At 52.4% G+C, this 25,226-nt stretch overlaps 1 protein-coding gene across 4 annotated transcripts in view; it reads right to left on the bottom strand.

Annotated features, from left to right (window-relative positions):
• The window catches only part of LOC144160989 (rab11 family-interacting protein 4A-like), a 270,063-nt gene that overhangs the window by 11,790 nt on the left and 233,047 nt on the right, over positions 1–25,226 (bottom strand). For 3 of the 4 annotated variants that reach the window (XM_077692053.1, XM_077692055.1, XM_077692056.1), the window contains 6 exons: positions 24,744–24,851; positions 23,859–23,966; positions 19,407–19,436; positions 17,921–18,169; positions 10,959–11,049; positions 445–657 (listed from right to left, as the gene is read on the bottom strand). In XM_077692053.1, coding sequence (XP_077548179.1) covers positions 445–657; positions 10,959–11,049; positions 17,921–18,169; positions 19,407–19,436; positions 23,859–23,966; positions 24,744–24,851 — 799 coding nt within the window. The remainder of the gene's footprint in view (positions 1–444; positions 658–10,958; positions 11,050–17,920; positions 18,170–19,406; positions 19,437–23,858; positions 23,967–24,743; positions 24,852–25,226) is intronic. The other variant, XM_077692054.1, reaches the window with a different exon arrangement.

Here is a 25,226-nt window from a genome sequence, read left to right on the forward strand (position 1 = left end):
AAGGCACCACACATCGAAATCCAGCCAGTGGCTGTCCCCTGCAAATAGGGGGGCAAGTGGACAGGTCTGCCATCTGGTGGGAAAAAGTTGCAGTAGTGCTCGAACACTTCTGGGTGCTGCTGGGAGTCCTTAGAGAGAAAAAGCCACGAAAACATCGGCGATCACTTTCAATCCTCTATAGTTACTGCAGCGATTCAGGGATCCGGTGCCGCCTGGATTCTGATGCAGAGTTTTGCAATGGGAACTCCATCTCAAAAACCCCCCTCTTGCATTCTCTCCAAGCGGGGGGGCTCTGACCAATGACGGTGTGCAGAAACTGATGCCCCGCCTTGCTGTGCAGCATTGCAGCCGACCGTCTGCTTTCAGCGAATCGGGCCTCAATCAAAACGGGCACGAAATGGACAGCGGTGGCATGCTGCAGAACTGTGCAGGTAACACACCCACCTGCAGCCGGAGGTGGTCGTCGCGCAGCTGAGCAAGCTGGGCCTGGCTCTGGTCGAGCTGCTCGAGGGCGGCCTCCTTGTCGGCCTTGAGCCGGTCGGCCAGCGCCCGCAGCCGCAGCGCCTCCTCCTGCAGGGCGCGCTGCTCCGACTGCAGCTGCCGCAGCTGCGCCCCGCACCGCTCCAGCTCCGCCGCACTCTCCCGCTCCTGCCGGCTCTAGTGGCAGATCACGCAAGGGGGGGGAGGGGGTGAGGGGGAGGCCCTCTTGACCTCCGTCACTCACAGCGCTGCTCTTTTGTTAGAAAAAGCGGCCGCTACAGTGCACCACAATAACAGTCACGCTGGTACACGATCCAAAAAAGCAGCGCCAAAAAAGCAAAAGATGCTCATCGCCCCAGTCTTTCTTCTTCTTTTGGCGCTGCTTTTTGAAACTGCCGGAACACAGGCTTAAAACTTACACCAGCAGTATAAATTTGTAAACATGCACCAGTACAATTTCCACCAGCACTGAGCTGGGATCAGCACCATTGCTCTATAGATTACAACAAACCACTAGAGAGTTTTAAAAAAATGCACGCGATGAATTTGTTTAAGCAGCCCAATGCACAGAGGAGGCAACACAGAGCCTTTGTGGCACAGTGGAATTGCGCTAATGGCTGCAAGACGATGACACCCCACATTCACCTCAAAAACGACTGATGATGATAGTTGGGTTTTATTGGCGCAAGGCCGACTATGGGCAAAGAGCGTCAAAGAAGAAGTTACTGAATTATGATGAGACCGTACATACTAAAACATGTGACTAAAAGTAAAGGTGATGCAAAACAAAAGACAATGGAGATGGCTGGTGTATAGGGCCAGGGTGATTACACATGATATGACAAGAGCTGCAGAAAGTTTACCTCAGCTAAAAACTTAAAAACACGTTGACTAGAAAACATTGGTTCGTCGGCTAAAAAGTATGATGGGTGCAAAGGAATGTGTCGTCTGTATAATTCAGGGAAATGTTTGTGTCGTGTTGTGTCAAGTGCCTTGCATGTGATTAGTATGTGGACTACGGATAGGCCCTTTCCACACCTGCTACACGTGGGTCCCGAAGTTCCAGTAAGCAGGTGGGAGTGCTTCGCATGTGTGTGGCCTATCCGCAGCCTAGCCAGGGCGACTTCAGTGTATCTGTTGTGTGAGTCAGTTATGTAGCGTCCCAGTTGTGGTTTTATTACATGTAGTTTGTTGTCTGTTTGTTGACTCCAGTGTAATTGCCATGTGTTACGAAGCTGTCGTCTGATGTGTGTCTTTAGGTCGGTGTAAGGTACTGTTTTTATGTCAACTGTGGTCATGAGAGCAGCCGCACCAGCCATTTGATCAGCAGTCTCATTGCCAGGGATCCCACAGTGACCTGGTACCCAGCATATAGTTATTTGAAGATTTGAGGCATATGCAGTCATTAGTAGCTTGAAAAGAGCATTGATCACATAGTTTTTTGACGACCTTCCTGATGACAGTGCCTGCACAACGCTTAGAGAATCTGTGTAGACGATGGACTTTGGAATCTTATGTTCGAGGATGTGGTTTGAAACGAGTAAAATGCCATAGGCTTCTGCCGTGAAAATACTGCTATGAAAATTCATTGTCTTAGTTACGGTAAAATTAGGTCCGTGCGCTGCACAAGATACAGTAAAACCAGTTTTCGACGCGTCGCTATAGAATTCTGCGCACCTGTACTTGTCCTGCAGGAACAGGAAGTGCTGCAGAATTGCACTCCTTGGTGCCCTATTTTTTTCTACTAATGTGAATGATAGGTCGCATGATATAGGATGTAGATGCCATGGTGGAATTAAATTATGGATGGGTGTCTTGTGCGTGTCTGAAAGAGGGACCGTGAATGCAGAAGCCTCCTCCCTAACTCTGAGAGAGAAAGGTAAGGAAATGGATGGCCTGTTTAAAAAGAGTTGCAAGTTTGATGTATTGTTCATGATGGGATTAAAAGGATGGTTGGTAAGGGACACAATCTTAGATGCATACAGCAGGTCAACATACTCCCGCTGATGCCCTAGACACCACTTGTCGCACTCGACATAAAGGCTTTCGACAGGGCTAGTGCGGAAAGCGCCGCATGAGAGGCGAAGGCCAAGATGCAGCACTGGGTCGAGCATTCTCAGTGCGGTCTTTGTCGCCGACCCATACACGACACTGCCGTAGTCGAGCCGAGAACCCACCAACGCTGTGTACAGGCGCAGCAGGAGTTGTTTGTCGGCCCCATAAGATTGATGTGAGAGAACCTTAAGAATGTTCATTGCCTTTAGGCATTTACATTTGAGCTTTTTGACATGAGGAATGAATGTAAGTTTTTCATCAAATAAAATGCCTAAAAACTTGTGCTCCTTGTTCACAGGAATTGGCACATTCGCAAGAGTGATGTCTGGGTCCGGGTGGACCCCACGCTTCCTGGAGAATACAACACAAGAGCTCTTTCCGGGATTAATTTTAAAACCATTCTTGTCTGCCCAGCCGGCAAGCTTCTTGACGCCGAGCTGGACTTGACGTTCGCAGATGGACATATTACATGATTTAAAAGATATCTGCACGTCATCTACATACATGGAGTAAGAAATTGTAGGCGGCAGTGCCTTCCCAAGGGAGTTCATTTTTACTATGAAGAGAGTGCAGCTTAGAACCCCGCCTTGCGGCACGCCATTTTCTTGCACGTGTACCTTTGACAGTGCAGAACCAACTCTGACGCGAAAGGTTCTCTCCGACAAATAGCTAGCAAGGGTGTTAAACATATTACCAGAAACACCGAATGACTTCAGGTCAGTAAGGATCCCATAACGCCAAGCGGTGTCATAGGCCTTTTCTAGGTCGAAAAACACAGTTAAACAGAACTGTTTATGCACGAAGGCATCCTTAATATACGACTCTAGTGCCACAAGTTGATCATTCGTGGATCGCCCCGCCCTGAAGCCTGCCTGGCAGCTCTCGAGAAGGCCGTTATACTCCAAAAAGTACACGAGCCTCCGGTTTATCATCTTCTCGAGAAGCTTGCACAGGCAGCTGGTCAGGGCAATGGGTCGATAGCTAGTGGGAGAAGAAGGGTCCTTCCCTTCTTTCAAGAATGCTACAACTATGGCATCCCTCCAAGACTTTGGAATGTGCCCCGAAAGCCATATCTTGTTGAAAAGGTGAAGAAGTGTTACAAGAGTGTCTGTGTGTAAGTTCTGTATCATTGTATATGTAATGTTGTCTGGGCCTGGAGCTGAGGGTTTACACGTGCTCAGAGCAGCCCTCAGCTCATATAGTGAAAACAGGGAGTTGTACGAAGTCTGTGATTTGTTGTTGTCGTGTAGGGACTTCTTTTCACAAGAGGCTTTATGTTTCAGGAAAGTGTTCGTGTAGTGTGCTGAACTGGACACGTGTTGGAAGTGTTGTGCGAGTGTGTCAGCCTGGTCTTCCAGAGTGTCCCCTGTTGTACTGACCAGGGGCAGGCTGTGTGTCTGTTGTCCTTTGAGTTTGCGTATACGTGTCCATACTTTCCGTGTGTCTGTGAAGGAGTTTATTGATGTTATGAATGTACGCCAACTCTCTCGTTTTGCCTCACGGCGCACACGTTTTCCTAATGCCTTGGCCCGTTTGAACAAGAGGAGGTTTCCCGACGTGGGGTACCGACGAAGGATACCCCACGCCTTGTTCTGGGCCTCTCGCGCCCGCCTACAGTCCTCATTCCACCACGGCCTCCGCTGGTTGCGCGGGGCACCAGAGGCGTGGGGAATGGACTTTTCGGCGGCGTCGAGGATGTGCGCCGTGAGGAGTTGGGCAGATTCTTCAACGTGTAGGTGTCCTATGGATGTGTGGTGTAGTTTGGATGTCTCTGTAAATGTATTCCAGTTAGCTCGTGCTTCATTGAACCTATTATGGGAAGATGAACTGCTTGGGCCTTTACCTATATATGTAAGTGAGGTGGGGAAGTGGTCACTGCCATATGGGTCAGTTCCCACACCCCACTCGAGAAGAGGAAAGAGAACTGCGGAGCCAATCGCCAAGTCAAGACATGAGTATGTGTTGTGTCCTATGTTATGGTATGTAGGCTGTTTACTGTTGAAAAGGCATGCTCCAGAAGATGTAAGGAATTTTTCTATCAGGCGACCTCGGGCATCCGTTCTGGAAGAGCCCCAAAGAGAGTTGTGAGCATTAAGGTCGCCTGTAAGGATGTATGGTTCGGGCAGCTGGTCAACCAGCGCCTCGAAGTCGGAGCTCGTAAGCGAAACATCAGGAGGAATGTATATGGAGCATACCCTTATCAACCTATTAAATATTATTAAGCGTATTGCTACAGCCTCAAGGATAGTGTTCAAGGTGACAGGGTGGCATGCTAAGGATTTCCGAACGATTATGGCCACACCGCCAGAAGAGTGTGTGCAGCCATCCCTGTCTTTCCTGTATACCAGGTAACTATTCAAGAAATTTTTGTGTTTAGAATTCAAATGTGTTTCCTGAACACACATTACACTTGGCTGATTGGTATGCAGAATCTCATAAACGTCGTCAAGATTATTCAGAAGGCCTCTGCAGTTCCATTGAACAATATTTTCTCTTCCCATTATTTAGTGTGAGAGCTACTGGAGTGTGTATGTTTATGTGTCGTCTTTCGGGGCTGTGACTCTTGGATTTGGCTTTTTGGGCGGCCTATCTGAAGGCTTGGACGTCGGAGGCCGCTCCTTGCGCTGCGTTGCAGGCAAGAACGGCACGACGTCCATCTCGTCGTCCGATGTCCTGGGTGTGCCCGTCGAACCGGGCCCCCCGGACTTGGCCCCCCTTCGGGGGCCCTTCGTTTGAGCCGCCACCGCCGGTGGTGTTGAAGGCACCAGAAGTGGCACGGGCGGTGTGGTGGCGGTGGGAGCCGGTGCGGGGCTCGTGATGTCCATGGCACCCTCCAACGCACTGGACGATGGGGAGGCACGGACGGGAGCGGCACCGGTCCCGACGGAAGAGGTTGCCACCACAACCGCTGCTGCCTCAGCAAGCGGCGTGGTGGCGGGTTGGGCGGCCACAGGCAACCCAGGGGGGGGCGGGGGCGGGACCAGGTCCGACTCGCGGTACTGGGTCGCCGCCGAAACCAGACGCCGCTCCGCCCCCCGGCGAGCTGCGTCGGTGTACCTGCCCAGAGGGAAGGAGGCGAACCGCTTCCGCGCCTCTGAGAAGGTGATGTTTTCGGTTACCTTGATGTTTATGATTTTCTTTTCAAGTTGGAATTTTTCACATTTCCTGGAGTAGGCCGCGTGTGGACCCTGGCAGTTTGTGCAAAGAGGTTGTTGCATGTTACAATTTTCCGACGCGTGGTCGTGCTGGGCGCATTTCGCGCAGGTAAGTCGGCTGCGACAGGAGTTCGTGCCGTGCCCGAACCGTTGGCACTTGAAACAGCGCCGCGGGTTCGGGATGTAAGGCCGGACTGGACATCGCACGAAACCTGCATTGATGTATTCCGGAAGGCTCGACCTGTCAAAGGTTAGGATGAGGTGCTTTGTTGGTATGTGTTTATCATCTCTTCGTATTGTTATTCGCCTGACCGCTGTTACGCCCTGGCCGCGAAGGCCCTCCAGCAAGTCGGCTTCAGTTTCATTCAGTAGGTCATAGTCAGAAATCACGCCCTGGGAGCTGTTTAGGCTGCGGTGGGGCGTGACTCGGATTGGCAGATCGGCGATGCTGGTTTGCGCAAGAAGTTTTTTGGCCTGATCCTGGCTACTGACCTCGACAAGAATTTCACCGGTTCGATGTTTTTTGGCCTTATACGACCCTCCAACAATACCGTCAAGAAACTTTGAAATGAGAAATACGGACTGTGAAGCAAGAGGTTTGGATTGGTCTACAGATTCCATCACGATGAAGCGAGGATAGTTGTTCGGTTTCGGAGGACTCAAGTCTGGAAGTGGTGGAAAGGAAACTTCGGTGCGGCCCCTTTTCGGGGGCCGATCACGTCTGGGGGGGGGTTTGGAAAATGCCATATGATACATTGAAAAGCAGGGAGACGGGGGTACTTTCTCCTTTGACCTTACCCTGGTAGTCAAAGAGGTCCCGGAGCTCCCTGCCTGGTAGACAGGCAGGGAGCCCATCGGCCGGAGCTTGACCAAGGCTCCGACGGCCACCGTTTACGGCTTCTACCCTTCACCTTTAAATACCTCGCCACGGTTGGACACAGCTTATGTTGGGAGCTCGGGGTCCGCGGTGTCGCTGCTCACCGTCACCATGAATACTCAAGGTGCCCCGTGCGGGGAAAAACGACTGATCAGTGACCAGCTTCAACTCCTCATGCAAGGCATGACAAAAGCAACCAAGTACTGAAGCAATGGCATCGGCCGCTTGCACTGTGAAAAAGAAAAATACAGACTGGCTAACAGCCCCATGCATACAAGCAGATAAAAAACGAAAGCTCAGTAGCTGTGCAGAATGAGTCAGTGTAGCCGTGACAACATCAAACTAATCAACTGCAACATCTTCAGTCCGCACTTCTCTCTTTGCATTCATCCATGAATTTAATACTGATGCCGAGTAACGAAGCTGTTAAAGGGACACTGAAATGATTTGTAAACATTGCGGGATTACGAGCGCAAATTGTAGTCAGGAGTCCCTGGGCCCCGTTTCGACCACTCTGACCGCGTTTACACGAATTTATTTAGTAGAAGAATCAATTCGAAAATGCTGTCCTCCTCTCTGCACCCTCGCACATTTTTTGTGGCATTTTCATGTCACGTCGGGAGGAGATGAGCTGGCAATTGGCTGCGCTACTGCACGGCTCCCCGGCCTTCCGACAGAGTCAGTCGGCCCAGCGTTTTGTCCGCCGGCCACTGACAAGTCGTCACAATTCATTCGGTCATTTGAAACGAAGCCAGGACACGTTTATGAATGGAAGAACGTGCCTTTCTTTACTTTGTTAGTTTGTACACTGTATCTAGCTCCAAGTCAAGGTCGCATCACACAAGCGCTGCACAAACGCACATGCGACGCTTCGCTGACTGGTACGCCAGTAGGAAAATATAAGGCCACTTGAAGGCGGGAGAAGAAGAGTCAGGGAAGTCAATATAGGTACTAAGGAACTAAAATCAACTGACACTTTTACCGTACAGCGTAAAACTAGGGTGCGGGAAGCACTTTTTTGCGCTGGGCGAACAAGCACAGCGGTCAGCAGCACGACTACGCATCTGCGAACGCTTTTCCGTCTAAGAAATGCAATTGCTAGACGTGAGATATTGTGGAAACTTGGGGGGGGACGCTTACTGCACGAGCGCACTACAACAAATAGTCACCTAAGCTGCTTGAAATGCTAAAACTAAATAGAAGTGTAAACTGGTTATACATTATATACCTTATATTTCCAAGGTCGACAGCGCTCGCCCATGGCCGAGTGGTCTCGAGCGCTAGGTATGTTGTTGCAAGTGTTTTGCAAGTCATAAGTTCGAATCCCCGGGGGTACATTTTTTTTTTTTATGTTGACTTTATCGTTTTCGTCCGATGTTTTCTATACTGAGTTCACCTTTTTTTGGGTCGTAACGTTTACTGCTCCACGAACTAGTTCACAGAACGCACGTAGGCTGACACTGGCGCACTAGCAAGTTCTCGTTAGTGTGCTGTTGCCACAAGCACCGACTGCTTGTGGGCAGTGGGCACAGGCCAGAATCAACAGAACCTTGGCCTGGTGCGAAGAAGTTTTCTACGATACAGGCATGAGTGAGGCAAGCTCCAAATATGGGGGAAAAGCGCATGGCATTTGAGCATCTGCGATGATGCGGAGGGCATTCATGCACTGCGTAGGCCTCGGCTAGTGATTGCTACGATTCCAAGCCGTCCTTGGATGGCGTATCTTATGCACTTTACAGCCGACATGGCAGAAGCGCGCTACGACAATTACTGAGATATCGAGAATGCCCATTCAATGATGCCGTCGGATGTCAAGCATGTTGTTTTACAGAACCGAAACCGAAACTTGTTTGAATGCTAACCTTGGAAATCGTCCACTCACGTCCCGTCGTCACAAATGCCGCAAACCGCGCATTGTAGTTTTTCTTCTTTCGCGCTTTGTAAAATAATTACCGACTTGTCAACCGGATAAACGATGAAAAGTGTGCTAATTTGAGCCAGTCTACGCAGTGAAAGCAAAAACGGTAGCTTGACAAATTCACTTCAGTGTCCCTTTAATCTAAATCTGTCAAAGAAAACACACGAGCAATGAAGTGTCCCACACCTTCTGCAGCCCAGCATCGGCCCAGCAAGTGAAAAAGAAGTGCCTTTTTTCAGCATCACTGCTTGGGGGCTCTTGCAGATGCAGCAAGCGCATGTGGCACAAGAACAGTGACGGCCGCCCCTTCACCCGCGCGTGGCTCAACCTAGCACAGGGATCCCTGCCTGGCTTATTAAAGGGGCCCTGCAACACTGCCAACAAATGCTTCCACTCTTCCTTTTGTGCCTGCAAGCACTGCGAAAGCTGTAGTTATCGCCTGCACAGAGCGCGTGATTAGGTTGTCAAGTCCTTCTAGTGTCTGCTTTGCTTTTGCTGAACTAACCGTGAAAGTGGCCATCGAATGCGCTCATTGCTGCACTCACTGAAAGGAAGACGGGCACCAACTGTGGTATAGCCCGAGTGACCCAACTCAAGCATGCACACAATGCCCAGACCGAGAAGAGCTGAAAATCGTTTCATCAGGTTTCGACACCATCTGATGGTTGTACAGCCGTAATATTTGACTGAGGTGCCGGATGCACCTCAGTGCCGGATGCCGGATGCCGGATGCACCGGAGGTGCCGGAGGTGCCGGATGCCGGATGCACCTCAGGCTTTGTTCTGAAAGTATCTCAGATTTTGAAAGTAGACTTGAAAAAGTGTTGCAGGGTTCGTGAATTGCCAGCCAGGGTGCCACAGGCCAGCAAGCTTCGTTTGCTTTCCTATCTGAGGCAGAAGCCACCCGCCCCCAAGGTAGAGCATAACTAACGCCCACGCATCTAACACGACATCCGGCTGTTTGCGCATAGCCGAAAAATGCCAACATAGTATGTTGCCGCTGCAGTATCATGAAAAACGGCGCAGCCACTGTGCCAGCTCTCCCCAAAGACTCCGATGTCAGCAGAGCAGCTGCCCTCGCTGAGGCACTGCAAAGCACAACCTCATTTCCGTGGCGCAAGTTCTGAGGTCGGTCGACCTCTCGCCAGCAGGCGCGTGAGTGGTTCCTTCATCATTGGCCCCGTGTGCAGTTCCTGTGATTCTCGAGAGAATGACTCGTGGGATTTGGACACACATCGTGCGACTGCACTGCAGTCGCCCGACCGCTTGTCACCACACCCTCGACGTCAGCCTTCTTGTACCGGTGGGTGAACAGCCCCAGGTGGCGAAAGGTGGTCATATACAGTAGGGCAGACACGTCACGGTGGTGCCAAGAATTTTCTCAGGGTCATCTGGCAAACACCAGTAGGGACCGACTCGGATGCGGATTTGACGTCGGAGCTGGACTGGGCCGTCTTTTTTGGACAGGCTGTGCGACCCTCGTGCCAGAGTGGTTGCCCACTCCTTGAGCCCCCCCCCCACCTGGCGCAGGTGTGGTGAGCAACCCAGGGATGCGTGGACAAAAACTTCACCCGGAGCACCTCGCAGACCCACCTCAAAGAGTGAGCCCACCGATTTTGTGCAGCATATGCTCTCTGTCCGAAATAAAAGGCCACGACTTGAAGCATCAAACCCAAACAGTCTTGCTGATATGTAGCACCGCAGAAAGTTTGAGAGCTCAATTTTTAGATGTACCAGCCTTACACATGCAGCCCGAACGAATGCTGGCGACTACAACAGTGACCAGCGTGACAGCGTACTTTTATTTGCATGCAAGGTCAACAGCAGCATTTGAAAGCTTCTCCCCAGCTAAAACAATGACACAGTCTTGCCTATTCCTCTATGCTGTTTTTGAATACTTTTTTTTGTGTGCAACAGGAGTGCCGTGACACCAATAACCAAGCAAAGTTTCCAAACCCAGAATGACGCTATTAGTTGCTCACTACGAAGTTTTCCACTGCTGCTCCGCAAAATTTCATCCCTGCAAATCATGAGTGGGTAGGAAGAAACAATGCTGGCAATAATGCAACAACAACAAAGCTTGTGCCTGTATAAAAACATTTAGGTAGCTGCATGGTGTTTAGGCCACGTGATGTGCACACGAATTGTAGTGCCACATTCAGACACCACATTGCAGACTTCTGAACGCCAAAATTATTTACCCCAACTTGTGTAAAAATTTCGTGTGGCTACCCCCACTATGGTATCTGTCTTTCATATTACCCTGGAGGGCGTACACTCCACAAAAATCAGTTGACTGCCCCTTTAAACTGGGGTACCCTACTGTCCCACGTGAAGGGTTTTCAATTGCGTAAACGCGAGCGTCTTGATGACTCCTGCTCCTTTCTCTGTCTCCTGCCAGTTGCTGCTGTCCCCTCAGCTGCAACGCTGCTCCCAGGCTGTGTGCAGCGGTCTATCGGAGGGCGACTACTCACCAGGGCCTCCTTGAGCCGGCGCTCCTCCTCGTGGGAGCGCTCCTCCGACCGGACCTCCAGCTCGCGGATCTGCTCCTCCAGGTTGTGGATCCTGGCAGCAGGAGGGGGGGGGGAGACAGGCGGCCGTCAAGTCTCGCGCCTGCCAGTCTGCTCTAGTCCATGGGCAGCAGTACAAGTAACTCCCCTCGGAAACATGCACGACCGAGGGAAACTAATGTGCGTCTCAATCTACATCTCGGGCACTGCGGGATGCAAATCAAAGGCCCCTTGAAGTACTACATCCCCGTCACGCCCATGACAAAGACAGGAAGAGGACACAGCAGTCATGAATGCCAAAAACAGGGCACAGGAGGAGTGGTTCTGCCTTTTTTTGACGTGGAAATAGAAGCTTCCAAGTGGCAGAAAACCTGAACTTCCCAGAATTCACAGTTTCTAACAAAAAAGATGCAACCTACCTACCCTACACCCTGCTTTGGCATTACAGACCACTGGATTTCCTCTCTGCATCTTTAACAAGCACCTCACCCCTAACCCCTGTAAACAACCAACACTGCAAGGGCCTCATTCTGGCAGTCACAGGCACTATGCTCAAGTCAAGGCCCAGGCCTGAGGGGGATAACAAAAAAGACTTCCTTCACCATTTTCTTAATGTTTCAACATTCCCGCATTCGGTGACGATAAACTACGCCATCCTGGGCACCCTCGACCACTGGATTTCCCTCCTGTACCCGATTCAACGAGGCCCTTCATCCCACCTACGGCAGTTACACATCCCGATATATGCACCCTTCCAATGTGTTGCTCCTAGTGTCCCAATCCACATTTGCTTAGCTTGGTTTGTACCCAACCTTGGCTGCCCTGAACCCACTTGAGGCCAACCACACTTTTGAACTCGCAGCAGTCAACAGGACAAAGTTCGAGTGGTAAAAGCAAGCAACATCAGCCTGCTCTGCGCCCTAACATTCAGTAGCCAAGCCACTTGTGCATTGGACATCACTGCTGGGCTAAGAGGCTGAAATGACAGCCAAAGCTCACTTGCCACAACCCTGCCCTGCATTTCTTGGGACACAATTTACTAAAACTGCCAAAACATTACCTGCGAATTGTGGGAGCAGGAATGGGCCGAGACCACTAGATGAAACACACAGAATGGGAACGGAGCAAAAAATGGTGGCGACAGCTGAAGTGATAAGCTTGCATCGTAGGTTGGGAAGGGCTTCAGTGAATCAGTGGAGGGCTCAGAGTTTGCACCCCACAGTATAGGCCCCGTGCCCTGGTGCTTCAAGTGCGACCGCAGCACCGCCAAACAGTGGCGCCGTCAACAATCGGATGCTGATCAGCCAAGATTCTGCAGTCATTGCGATACAGACAGCTAGCAATGCGTGTTGCTCCCATTGCTCCCACAACATTTTTAAAGCACCGCCAGCAGGCTGCCGAAAAAATGGTTCCTTTCGCTTCCCCTGAGGTGAACTGGAAAAGCGACAGTGACGAATCCGCACAGTGTGACACGCAGTGTAAACAATGCCGGTCGACTCCTGGCATTTGTTTTTGCTGTGTTGTGTGAATGTGGTTTATACTCGGGGATCTTGTCTCTGTGCATGTCTGCTATCAGCTTCTGTGGGGACCTGCGACAGCCAGCGAGTGGCGAGATGCGCACATGCGACACGAACTACGTTGGGAATAAAAACAGCTTGCCAGCACACATTCAAGGGAGGGAGAGAGAGAGGCAAAACTGTTGAGTGGCCAAGCAAACTCCTGCAGGCCACGGAATACAAGGCGGACAAGAAGCTGCAGGCAATCCACCAGACCAGGCCAAACGAAGCAAGGATGGAAAGTTGGGCTGGTCGGTTTGACGATACTGGGTATATTGTAGTAGCACAAGGACAAGAGGACCGCAGGACGAATGCTAGACTTCCAGTGAAATTTTTGCAAAATGCCAACTTCTGGAGAGCTGAAAACACAATGGACATGGCGCATTTTCCCACCTCCTTTTTGAGGCGATGCAAGAGCTGGTGAATGTAACTGGGACCACCACTGGTCTCACCCTTTTATTTCCCTCAGCAATGTTTCAGATGCCTTGTTGGTGGGATAAAACGAATGTGTGCGTTGAACACCTTGGTGCAGTAATGGTGTCTGGCGTTTTTCTTTTTTGTCACTTAGCATATGCCGTGGAATTTCAGTTTTAAGTTTCGCTGTGTTTTAACAATCGATATATGTTTGATTCCTTATCTGTACTACGGTATGCATCACTGGCTTCGCAGAGCTCCTGCCCGTGCAGCAGCTGCTTCGACATGGATCGTAGACCATTCCGCATGACTAACAACATCTCGTTGACTCAGACAGAGGAACACGGGTGCCAATGCCAGTGCTGAATATGGCCAGTAGCTGCCCGGTGTTCACAGTTATGCACTAACGAACATAGAAACTGCATCCGTGGCACCCGGCCTAGAATGTGCAGCTTGCCCCAACTATTTCACTTGGATCCTAATAAAGCGCAGTGAGCCCTGTGCGACAGAACTTTAACTGTCCACAGTATCCGCCTTTAACTGAAAGTCATAGCCCACAATTGTTGTGTGCCAAATGCCACTGCTAGAAACATCGGACAACATCGGGAGGCTCCGTTGAGCTCGCTAGCTCCTCCTGGACACAGTAGGCGTCACTTACAGCAGTAGCTGGTGACCACGCTGTGCAGTTTCTATTTTAACATGTGCCAATGTGTTCTATCCCTCTAAAACCCCGAAAACGAGTGTATTGATTTGAGCAGTCACTCATGGCACCGCAGTGCGGCAAGGACAGCGCTCTGGCGATGTCAACATCCGATAAATGCCGCCGCTGGTCGGAGGCGCCGCTCGCTGTTCAGGTGCCTATGTCGCCACCATGCCAGCGCACGAAGCCTACAGCCAAAGTGAATGCGCACTGCATTGACCACACATGCAGAGGTAAGCTAATTCACACGAGATGAATTGCATTACGAAAACTAAGATGGACAGCTGTGAAAGTGACAGCCTGAATCAAGAGACATGGGTGGCAGGCAGTGCAATATCCTTTCCACTGCAAACAACATTATTAATGTGGACAATGGGAGAGAGAAAACACGGTGTAAAGTAAATACATCAAAAATAATAAATGAAAAATTAGATGTTAAGTTGCACAGAATGAGAACTGGAGATGCTAAAAGCTAGTTTTTAGAGTTGCAAAAAGACAGCATAGAGTAGCTTGCTCTTCAGAAGTTAACAGGGCCCTTAGAGAGTTTGCCCTAGAAATAGGTAATTAAACGTTCACCTCAAAACAAAACACACTCACACCCAACGTTAATTAGCACCCTCACGTTTTACGCGACACAGGTACAGTGAAGCAGTCCTCAAGGCTTCCGTTCCCTGAATCCGTCAGCCATCCCGCGGGAACCAGCAGCGTCATCGACATCCCGACATCGCGAGCAGACGACAACGCGTCGACTGCTCCTCATTCACGGCACATCTCCCGCGGCGAAAAGTGGTCGTCCTCACCGGAAGACGTCCAACCCACGTCGGGGCGGCGAACGCCGGGAAGAATCGGTACGCTACTCGCCACGCCCTTGCCGGTGCTGGCGCCGAGACACTTTAGGCCTAATCCACGATCGCACCGAACGTCGAAGCAGCCGCTCCTCGATAAACCGACGGCAAAGTTTCCTGCCGTCGTCGCACGATACGACACCTCTTGAAGGCGACTCCCGACGTGGCGCACAACACACTCGCACAAACACGGGAGCGCACTCGTCCACAACACTCGACCGGAATCGAAACCAACCCGGCGTAGGTCGCTGGCGTGGCACACGCAGTCGGCCGGCCCACACGACCCACGAAGTCGCGGCACTCGGCGGCGCAAAACCAGATGGAAGGGGGAAAAAAAAAAGAACAACACCCGACGTTGCCCTGGGAAACGCACCAGCTACCACGCAACCTACCAAACGAACGGCCCGCGAGGTCGCAGTCGACAAAAGAAACTGCCCTCTCTCCCTAGGTCGCAGAGAGAGCTCAGCCGGTTTTTTTTCGTTTCCCTCTGCTGCATGCTGCTTCGCGCGCGAAGTGCGCAGGTTTCCATTCGGACGCATGGGCGAGGGGCCAGAGAAGAAAAAAAAAAGAGGCCAAATGCGGGCAAGTAGGCCGTAGCGTAGTTCTCTATGCTCGCTTCATTCGCTCGTCCAGCTGGCGCGAGACGCACGCGCGAAAGTGGTTCGCGAAGAGAAGAGGCTCTCCGCAACTCTCCGGGCCGCGGGCCGGATTTCGCCGCTCCGGCAGCAATGAGTGCGCTTGAACACGGGCTACTTCGCCAAATTAGTCACCGTGCATGCGTCCCGATGCGACCCGAGAAGAGACGGAAACACTGCAACAAACCTGGGGTACAAAGACTAGACGCGCCACTTTATTCCCTTCCTTATCTGTAAGATAAAATCCCAAGTATACCGCCTGAGATGCGTAGTAACGGGCCCTTGACATTCTCGAGTGGCGGTCCGTTTGAAGGAAACCAATTATTGCTGTTGCTGCTGCTGTTATTTTTCCGATGTGGCTGGGGCACGTTTTCTTTTTACGTTGACCGCTTGTACAATTTCGGGGGGAAAATTACAGATTCACTGCCCCAAGGGCCGAAAAATTGAGCGCGCCAATTTTAGCTCCGATACATAGCACGCCTGTCATGAATCCAGGCCAAACGTGCTTTCGAAAGAGCTCGCTGTCGAGTTCCAAGGCGAACGAGGAAGCAATCTCGCTTTGTTGAAGGAGCCACGGAGCGCACCTCTCGAAACCCCTCGCTCAGAAGTGCTGCTCATGCGTCCGCGCAGTGAGCGCAGATTTTCTCGTCTCAACGCATCGGCGCTTTTCCTTGCCAGTGCTCGCAGGCAAGTATCAGACCGACTCCCTCTGCCTTCAGTTGTTAGCTACGGCTAGAGCCACTGCTACGGTTAGCTGGTGTCGCATAGGGAAACGCATTCGTTACGCTTGTAGAGGTCTCCACGTAAGTTACGGACGCCGCCCACGAAACCTGGAGGAGCCCTACACTCTCGTCTTACAACAGCTGGCGGATGATGATGATGAGAAAACTTTATTTTGCCCAAACTGGGGGAGGGAAGGGGACGAAAGGGAGTGTTCGATGGTCCTTCCCCGTCAGATGGCGGCCAGGAGCCCGTGAGCCCTAGCGGCATCTTCGGCCAGTTGGACAAGGCTGCGTTGAGTATCTTGGTCGGGGCTGAGCAACACGGCCTCCCATTGCTCCAGAGTCCTGATCACTATTGTCTGTGATGTGTGTTGTGGTTTCTCGGGACAGGCCCATACCATGTGCTGCAGGTTGGCTCGTTCGGAGCACCATCTACATTGCTCTTTGTAAAGGTCTGGGTATAGGCGGCTGTAGGCTACGGGGTTCGGAAAGGTGTTGGACTGCAAGAGTCGCCAGGCCACAGACTGCCACCGACTGAGGGAGGGATGCGCCGGCGGGTACTTCAGGCGGCCTAAGCGATAGTGAGCGGTGATGTCCCTATATGTCACAAGCCTGTCCCTGCCCCCCGTATGTAGCGATTGCTCATCAAGATCGAGGCGGTCCCGGTAGCTGAAACCTCGGGCCGCTTCGTGAGCATGCTCATTACCTGGCAAGGACGAATGTGCTGGCGTCCATATAAGAAGGACCTCGCGGAGTTTAGACCCAGTAAAGGGTTGAAGAAGGCGCTGCGCTTGGGGTGAAATTCTACCCTTCTCAAAGTTTCTAATGGCTGTTTTCGAATCAGTCACAATTATTTTCGCGGGTGTGGAGGATATGGCAAGTGCAATGGCTGCTTCCTCCCCGGTCTCTGGGTGAATTGTACAGACTGAACCAGAGGCAGTTGAATTACCCTGCTGATCCACGGCCACTATGCTCATGGCCGCTCTGTCTGGGTATTCTGCGGAGTCGACGTAGAACACTTGTTTCTCCTCTCGAAGGCGGCGGTGGAGAGCAGCCGCCCTGGCTAGGCGTCGATCAATGTTGTATACCGGGTGCATATTTCGAGGAAGTGGAGATATACGGATATGCGCCCGCTGTGAGTCAGTAAGCATCACCTTTTCTCCATGCTGGGAGGCGTAAGTAATGTGGAGCTGTTGAAGGATAGTGCGCCCCGTTTCGCTACTGGAGAGCCGTTGAAGTTGTGCTATTCTCTGCGCCTCAAGAAGCTCTTCAAGGCTATTATGGATACCCATTGCTTCAAAATGTTCAGTAGATGCGGTTATGGGAATTCCAACCGCCTGTTTGTAGGCTTTCCTAATAATGCAGTTAAGTGTATCTTGTTCAGCTTTTTTGAGAGTCAGAAATGGCGCGACGTAAGTAATTCGGCTGATAATAAATGCCTGTACAAGCCGTACGAGGTTTACTTCTTTGAGCCCATGATGCCTATTTGCGATCCGAGAGATGAGGTGACTTATTTGTGTCGCGCTCGAGTGTAGCGCTCGAATGGTTTCTGAGTTGGAGCCATCAGCTTGTATTCTGAGGCCTAGTACCCTGATGCACGGGACTCGAGGAATAATGTGGCCTTCTACTTGCAGGTGAATATCTGGGGTAGCTTGAGGGCGTCTGCGGAGAGAGAGGACACTGTGAAGCGGGTTTGGGATGAGGAAGGGAATAAGAAGCAATGCCGTAGAGCGTGACGGACGCACTGGGGAGGGGTCGTGTGGGGAAGGATGATGTTCGAATTTGGCGCGAGATTGGGGGAGATAGGCGGTAGCGCGTGGTGATCTCCTGATACCTGCCGAGGGGTTCGTTTTCCGTCACCCGTTGTGCGTGCAAGCAAAGTGCGGCCCCGGACACCCGCCCCCGTGGACTTGGCGCAATAGCTCGACCCTCGTGGACATGTCCCATAAGACGTACACAAGAGGCGTGCGTCGAGATCTCTGGGAAGCTTGTCTGTGGGGGTACTCCTAGGCCTCGCTCGTACTTCCCCCACGCGGCCACCCGATCGTCCCCACCTGTGCACCAGGGTGGCGTTCTCCTGCTTGACCCGGCGGTAGAGGTCCCCGTTGGAGGCCAGCGACTCGCTGAGCGCAGCCACCTGGCCCTGGAGCTGGTGCACCTGGTCGCCCAGCTCGTCCACGCACTGCTGACGCCGCTCTTCCTCCTCGTGCTGGTGCTCGGAGGAGGAGGAGCCCACCAGCAGGTCCTCCGCCTCGAAGCTGCCCCGCCGACGGAACGACTCCTGCTGGTGCAGCACCACGGGCCTGCACCGCCACGCGAGCACCGTCCCATTAGCCCCGCGACTGTCGAGGACGTTATCTCCTGTTCGCGCTGGAAGAACATGCGACGGGACAGAGAAGAGAAGGCAGCAATCGCGTTGCCGTCTCCTCCGCCGTATCCCGCCGTCAGCAAGCCAATGCGAACTGGGACAGTTGGTGAATGTTCACGCCGACTGCCACAGAAAGGACACCAACACGAGTGCTGGTGTTGTTGTCCTTTCGGTGTTCCGTCAAGTAGCGCTGTCCCGCCAGCGTGAACATTTACCTGCTGGCCCAGTTCGCATTGGCTTGCTGACGGCGGGATACGGCGGAGGAGACGGCAACGCGATTGCTGCCTTCTGCTCTCTGTCCCGTCACGTGGCGATGTTCTGCCAGCGCGGAAGACCCGCCAACTATACGGTATGTTTACATTTTGCGACCAGGGCATTAAATCTACTTTGAAATTAAAACCAAAGCCAGAGTATGGGTCTTATATGATAACACTGCCAAGGCAAAAAAGAAACCCCAGAAATTTGGGCCAGGCGTTGCTTCGGCCAAAATACAGTTTGCGCGCCACAATAGCTGCAGCTATAGTGAACTAGAATACTCCCAAGTATTCTAGTTCACTCCTCCCAACTAGCGGATGGCTAGTGGTGTTAATAACAGAACTTCCGGTTGATTGACTCTCCCGCAAAGATAAAGAGCACCAGTCCGTGCTGTCGCAGCGCAACGATGCGGAGGAGGTCTTTCGAGCTTTTTGCCACCATGCGAAACTCGTTTCACAAGCAGCAAGGTGCGCTTCGGCGATAGTCCGTTCCAAGATAGATACTACAAGACAAGGGGCTTCGCTTGCGGTGCAGAAGGTCAAAATTGAGCTATGAGAGCATTTTCCCATTTGAAAAAATTCCCCGTGTATGGGGGCGGGGACTCGGCACTTCTAGGGCTCGAACCCCGGCCGTTCGCCCCGCTACCCACGATTCTCTTTTTTTCTTTACCGTATGAGGAGTACGCTCCAACAGCGGAGTTCTCTAATTAGCAGTTGACCAAAAGAGCACAAGGAGTGTTCCAAGTAGGTGGCGCTGGGTGCGTGCAGGAAGTGCCCGTCTATCTGGGAACGGAATGTCGCCGCGCTTCTCTCTCCCCAGAGGGGAGAAGTAGGACGCCCTTACAGCTACGCGAACACACAAGTGCACACACACACACGTGCACATAGCGGGGCATATGCGAAACAAGCGATGCGTACCTTTGGACGGGGCTGGACTTGCGGCCCGACCTGCAACGAGAAGGCCGCAGAGGGGCGCCGAAAAGCTTACACACACACACTGCAAAGCGACACCGACACGCACAAAGCCTGGACACGCCACAGAGAACAGAAGTGGCGAAGAGAACGTGCGGCGAATTGCCCGAGCAGCGAACTGCAATGCCTAAAGTTTACGCTGTAGGCAGGTTAACGATGTGCAGCTTCACGGCACGGGCGAATGCGCAGCGAATCGCGGGAACGACCAGGCAGCACTGGCGAGCTGTATGCCAGGTTGACCCCCCCATGAATATACATCACGCTTGTGACACGAGGACGACCATTCGAGGCACTGTCGGACACAGGGCAATGATTGAAAGCCTTACAAGGCGCCAGGTGCCCCTCGCGCCCCCTTCCGTTTCTGTCACAAACAGCGAGCACTCGTAAGGAGCGCTACCAAAAGCTCTCCAGGTGTCGCACCTCAAAATCGTTCACATTTACGTTACTTAATGTCCTAACTTCGACTGACGTTCTCCCATGTCACGAGGGGAAAAAAATCATGCGGGGGAAGGCGCCTTCTTCGCGTTTCCGTTTTGTTTACCGAGAACAGCGGCTCGTGTCGAATGGAGCAAAACTGCGCCCAATGCACCAGCGAGGTGCGCAGAATGAGTGGACACAGGTCGTCGTTTCGGGAATGTGAGCGACATCCACGAGACTGCCTCCTCCTTGGAGCAGCGGCTACGTGCGTAAGAAGGAAGCCGCTGAGCGCACCGCTGCCTTCCACGAGGAAAAAGCCCGGGGGAGGGGAGGAGGGCCGTTCTTTTCTTTGCCTCGGAACACGGGCAGGGCGAATACAACACCCCCACTGTTATCGCCGACTCACGGCCGACGCACGGCGTGGCCGCGTGGGGCAAGGTCGCCCACGCATGAGCTCGCGTGCTTCCGAAGGAGCCTTGGACATTCGCCGTACGCTCCCCCCCCCCCCCCCCCCGGCGAATGGTCTGTCTGCTTCAGCGCGTGTGACGGGAAACGATAACAACCGCGCGCGTTGAGGGCGGTAGGAAACACCCGGCGTTTGTTTAAAAAGACAAACAATACAAAATTCGAGCCTTCCTAAAACGTTTCATTGTGCGAATAATGGAAACGCGGGGCTCATGCGGAGTATGGCGCGTCGGAGAGTAACTGAAGCAGATATTCTTTCGAAAAACGGGGGAATCAGACGATTTGTCACAATGGTGTCAAGATGAGTACCAGACGTACTTACAGCTTTTGCATGCCGTAGCACGATTTTCGTGTTTCTGCCTTCATAAAAAAAGAATTTAACGGACGCGGCGACCTGGCGTTTGTGACAGTTTTATAGAGGATGCCAATTTTTTCGAAATGTATGCAGGGGTATGTTTACATCTCAAAGATAACCCTCGTTTTATGGCGGCCTTCTTGGGTACGAATTCTGCACTTCCACAATTGCGCATACTGTACGGCACGTTCCAGCAGGGCGGTGATGAAAAACAGATGTACAAGCTAAATAGTCGTCGCCTCAAGCGATCTCCGAGAAAATCCACACAGAAGCGCGCAGAGCGAACGGGACGAGTCTTTGACGAGCTGGGAGACATCGGTGGCGGCGGCGCCGGTGAAGTATGCGTACAGGCGGTTATGCACGGGCTGACCCAGGAGGGACGAGCCCCTACAGGCACTCGGTGGAAACCAAGGAGGAGCAATTTTTTTAAACTCCTTGGTGGAGACGCATTGCACACGATGCGGTTCCAACGGCGGGCATGCGTGAGTGGTACACACTCGGCGAGTGCTGAAATGGGCGCCCTCCTTTGCGCACAATTTGAATGACAGGCTAAGAGACCCATCCCGGAATATCCCCCTCCGGGACGCAGTGTTGACGGAGGCCTATCGCGAGAGGCAGTCCGGCATCTTTTGGATTAGGCGACGACATGACAGGAGACAACGCGGAGTCTCGCGCGTCAAGTCGCAGGAGGGGGGGGCTTCCCCTTGGAGCAACGCACTTCCCGGGGGGACGCGATGGCCCCGTGATCCAGCGTGTGCGCTTACACCTGCACACGGAAAAGCGCGTCCGCACACACAAAATGGTGCCGCCGCACGAGAGCTTCGGCTTCAAGCTGTCTGCCTGCGCCATGTGCAGACGGAAGCGAGGGAATTCGTACTTGCGCTGCAACGCAGTCACACTTGTGCGCGGTGCTGGGAAAAACGGATTACAGCCCCACAAAAGGGACCGAAAAATTACTTCAGAGAAATTAATTACTTCGCAGTTACTTGCATACAACTTTTTTTGCACATATATGCATATACACCCAGCGTAGTACAGATACCCAGGCCTCCGGTAAATCGAGTAAAAAGCGAGCAGTATGTGCGCACATTTCAAACTTTAGTTGTTTGCTGCGAGTGCAGCTTTTTAGATTTCTTCCTGACCGTGCCAGGCTATCGCAAAATATTTCGGGATGACGTTTTTTTACTTAAACGTGCAGATTTTATGGTCGCTGGAACATACAAGGCGTGTTTTAATTTAAAAAAATACGAGGAACCAGAAAGCTTGCTTTTTTTTTTTTTTTTTAGAAAACCATTCTCGGTAGCCTTCATATTGATTGATAAGCCAGCGAGCCAGAGACGTCTTCCATTCTTGCTAGTTAACCGGAAAGCATGCTTCCGCTTGTAAGGGCAGGCTCGGTGCTTGAAAGTGCTCACGATACAGCTCTGTTGCTAACAAATGCCCAACCCGAGTCTTGATAACGGTAGCGATCGCACTGTCGACCACGGCGTCGAATACGGTTAGGACAAGCAGAGCTGGGAGGACCAGTAAGGCGGTGATGGGCTAGCGGTCCACTGCTGCAAAAGCGCACGGCCCAACGGCAACCGGAAAATAGGCAGTTTTAGCATATCGTTACCGTGTTTACGTTACCGTTTACCGTATTTGCGGGAGTAGGCTTCGCAGCGCGAGAGTTACCGCGAACGGTAACTTACCGGCACAGGCTTCACCGTCGCCAGCGCTTCCGGTAACACGGTAAACGGTAACGCAAACACGGTAACGATATGCTAAAACTGCCTAATGGCACGCAAACTTGCTCGCGGACGAGCACGGCGAGAAAACTTCTGCACGCAGAAAAATGTGCCGAGGGGAGCGGGCTTCGGACGGCGGATACATCGGCCGCGCACGCGCGCAGTGTCGAAGGAAACGCGGGACGTGCAGAAGCGCGCCCAATCGGTGGACAGAGGTCGCACACAGGAAGTTACGGGAGGCACAGGCCTGGCTGCACGCACCTTCGAACCCTGGCCAGCAGCAGTCGCGCGTAAACGAAGAAGAAATCCACTGTGCGAAGTCCAGTGAAGCTGGCGGGATTTGCTACTTCGGGGCTTAGCGGGGGTACGTTGCCCACGTTGAGTTGTGTGGCCCGTGGTGCGATCTCTACGTCACAGACTAAGGACGCGATTGAGGGGCAGAGACACACTCCCCCCACAGGCAACAACACTCCCTCCGCGCTTCACTGCAACACACAATGTGGGAAAGCGCGCTTACAAAGACCCCACCGATCCCCTTAAAGTCGGATTCACCTCTGCGCACATTGTTGGGAAGACATTTCTCAGGGGAAATATAGGCCGCCTCACATCAAATATGGAGTCCCAACAAGGTAAAATGATTGACACATTTTTTGTCCATAACTAAAACCTTATCATCAGCGTGTCTATACGCCCGCTGCAGGGCAAAGGCCTCTCCCATAGATCCCCAATTATCCCGGTCCTGCGCTAACTGCGACCAATTCATCCCCGCAAACTTCTTGATCTCATCTGCCCATCTAACTTTCTGCCGCCCCCTGCCACGCGTGCCTTCTCTAGGGATCCACTCTGTTACCCTTAATGACCAATGGTTATCTTGCCTTCGCCATTACATGCCCAGCCCACGTCCTAACAAAAAAAAACCTTTACAGAGGTGTAATTCGCGATGAAACGCCCTCTAGAAGGGTGTATTCTTGTGTTCCTGCCAGGGTGTAATGGTGTTAAAAACGACAAAACCACCTCAAGGATTTTTCCTTTGTTTTGTTCTTTGCTAGAGTGAGTGTGTTAGTTATGGATAGTGGAGATTACTTTTAAAGGTGCATATCATTTTGCAGCGTAGGACCTTTCGTTTAATAATGTCTCCATACGCCGAACCCACGTACGCCGCTGAATGAATCGCTGCCGCCGGCGCGACCCCCTGGGATCGCACACTGTGAAATGATTTGCACGCTTATGGGTGCAATTCCCTGGCAAAAACATAATACCCATTTCAAAGGGTGTTTTATCGTTAATCGCACCCTTTTTGAGCGTTTTCTTAACACGGTGTCAGGGTGTTATAGTTACCGACAGAAAGGGTGGAAATTAACATATATAGTACATTGCGGAAGCCGTATACACACACACCTTCGCTTCCAAAAGACCCTCCCCCCCAGCACTCACCCCGAGCGGCGCAGACTGGTCCTGAGCCAGGAGTTGCGCTGCGGAAGGTGCCGTCGGCCGCCGCCACTGCTGCCGCCGCTGCTGCTCGTGCTCCGGAAGCTGTCAGAACTGCACGCACGGCCGCCGGGAAGAAGGTGCAACCGGGCTCACTACTGGCGCCACGTGGGACCATGTTTGTTCGAATATAAGGCGACGTTTTTAGCACGAAACTTTGTTTTATTCCGGGATGCACGAAGGTTTCGCTGACGCCATATCCGTCACGGAAATGACGCCAGTACAACGAAGCAAGCGGCCTGTAAAGGGTGCAACCGTGCATACAGGGTCTTCTTGCGGCGAAGTAGCCTTTAGTACAAAAAAGTACGTTACACTTCGGGTTGTTCGTTTTAGGGTTTTATATGTTAACACGACAGTGTTTTATGCCAGGATACCCCATGGATTCACTTAAGCCCTATCCATCACGGAAATGGCGCCAGTACACCTTTGCCGAAGCGACCCACAAGCAGGACGTCGCTCGCAAAGCACACCCACAAGACAGCCGCCGACCCGCAAATCACACTCAGCTGCAGATTTTGCTGCACATTTCACTTTCGTGTTTTGCCGATTCCTATGACAGAGGAATCAACCACAGATGTTCCTTTTAAAACCCGTACTCTCAAACTCATTTCCCGGTCCTGCGCTAACTGTGACCAATTCATCCCCGCAAACTTCTTGATCTCATCTGCCCATCTAACTTTCTGCCGCCCCCTGCCATGCTTGCCTTTCTCTAGGGATCCACTCCGTTACAGGAACAAGCGGCATGTGGCAAGCGGCATGTTGCCGACGCGTGGCTCGCCTAGACGCGTGCGCCAGACTTCCCTCGTGCGAAACTCGGAGGAAGGCCCGTACCTGAGCGGAGTCTTTCCGACGTCCATGACGCCGTAGTCCTCCTCCTCGACGTCGCACTCGAAGGTCTCCTCGGCGTCGCTGTAGCTGGGGCTGCCCCCGCTGCTCCCCCTGCGAGCGCGCATGCGCACATGCACAGGACGCCGCTGTAGTACACTGCACCGCCACAGCACGCTTGCGCAGGGGCAGTCGGAAGTAAACGGAACACGAGAACTTGGGGGAGCTGTTTTCTCGGCCATGTGCCTAGCCAGCAGCCTTTGGTCCTCGTAAACAAATTCCGCCAGCGCGAACAGAATTTACGCTCACGGCCGTACAGCAGTGAAATTATGTCAAATTCGCAAACCCGCGCGCAGTTAGTTCACTTTTGACTGCACCACTGCGGAAAGGTATACGCTTCCCGCAGTGTACCACGGCGACATTTCGTTCAGCCAAACGCAGAGAGAGAGAGAGGAGTAACTACATTTGGCCGAAAGGATTAGGGCGCGA

Source organism: Haemaphysalis longicornis, unplaced genomic scaffold (genome assembly GCF_048455015.1).
Source record: "Haemaphysalis longicornis isolate Haplotype H1 unplaced genomic scaffold, Haemaphysalis longicornis Haplotype H1 scaffold_11, whole genome shotgun sequence".
Taxonomy (NCBI): domain Eukaryota; kingdom Metazoa; phylum Arthropoda; class Arachnida; order Ixodida; family Ixodidae; genus Haemaphysalis; species Haemaphysalis longicornis.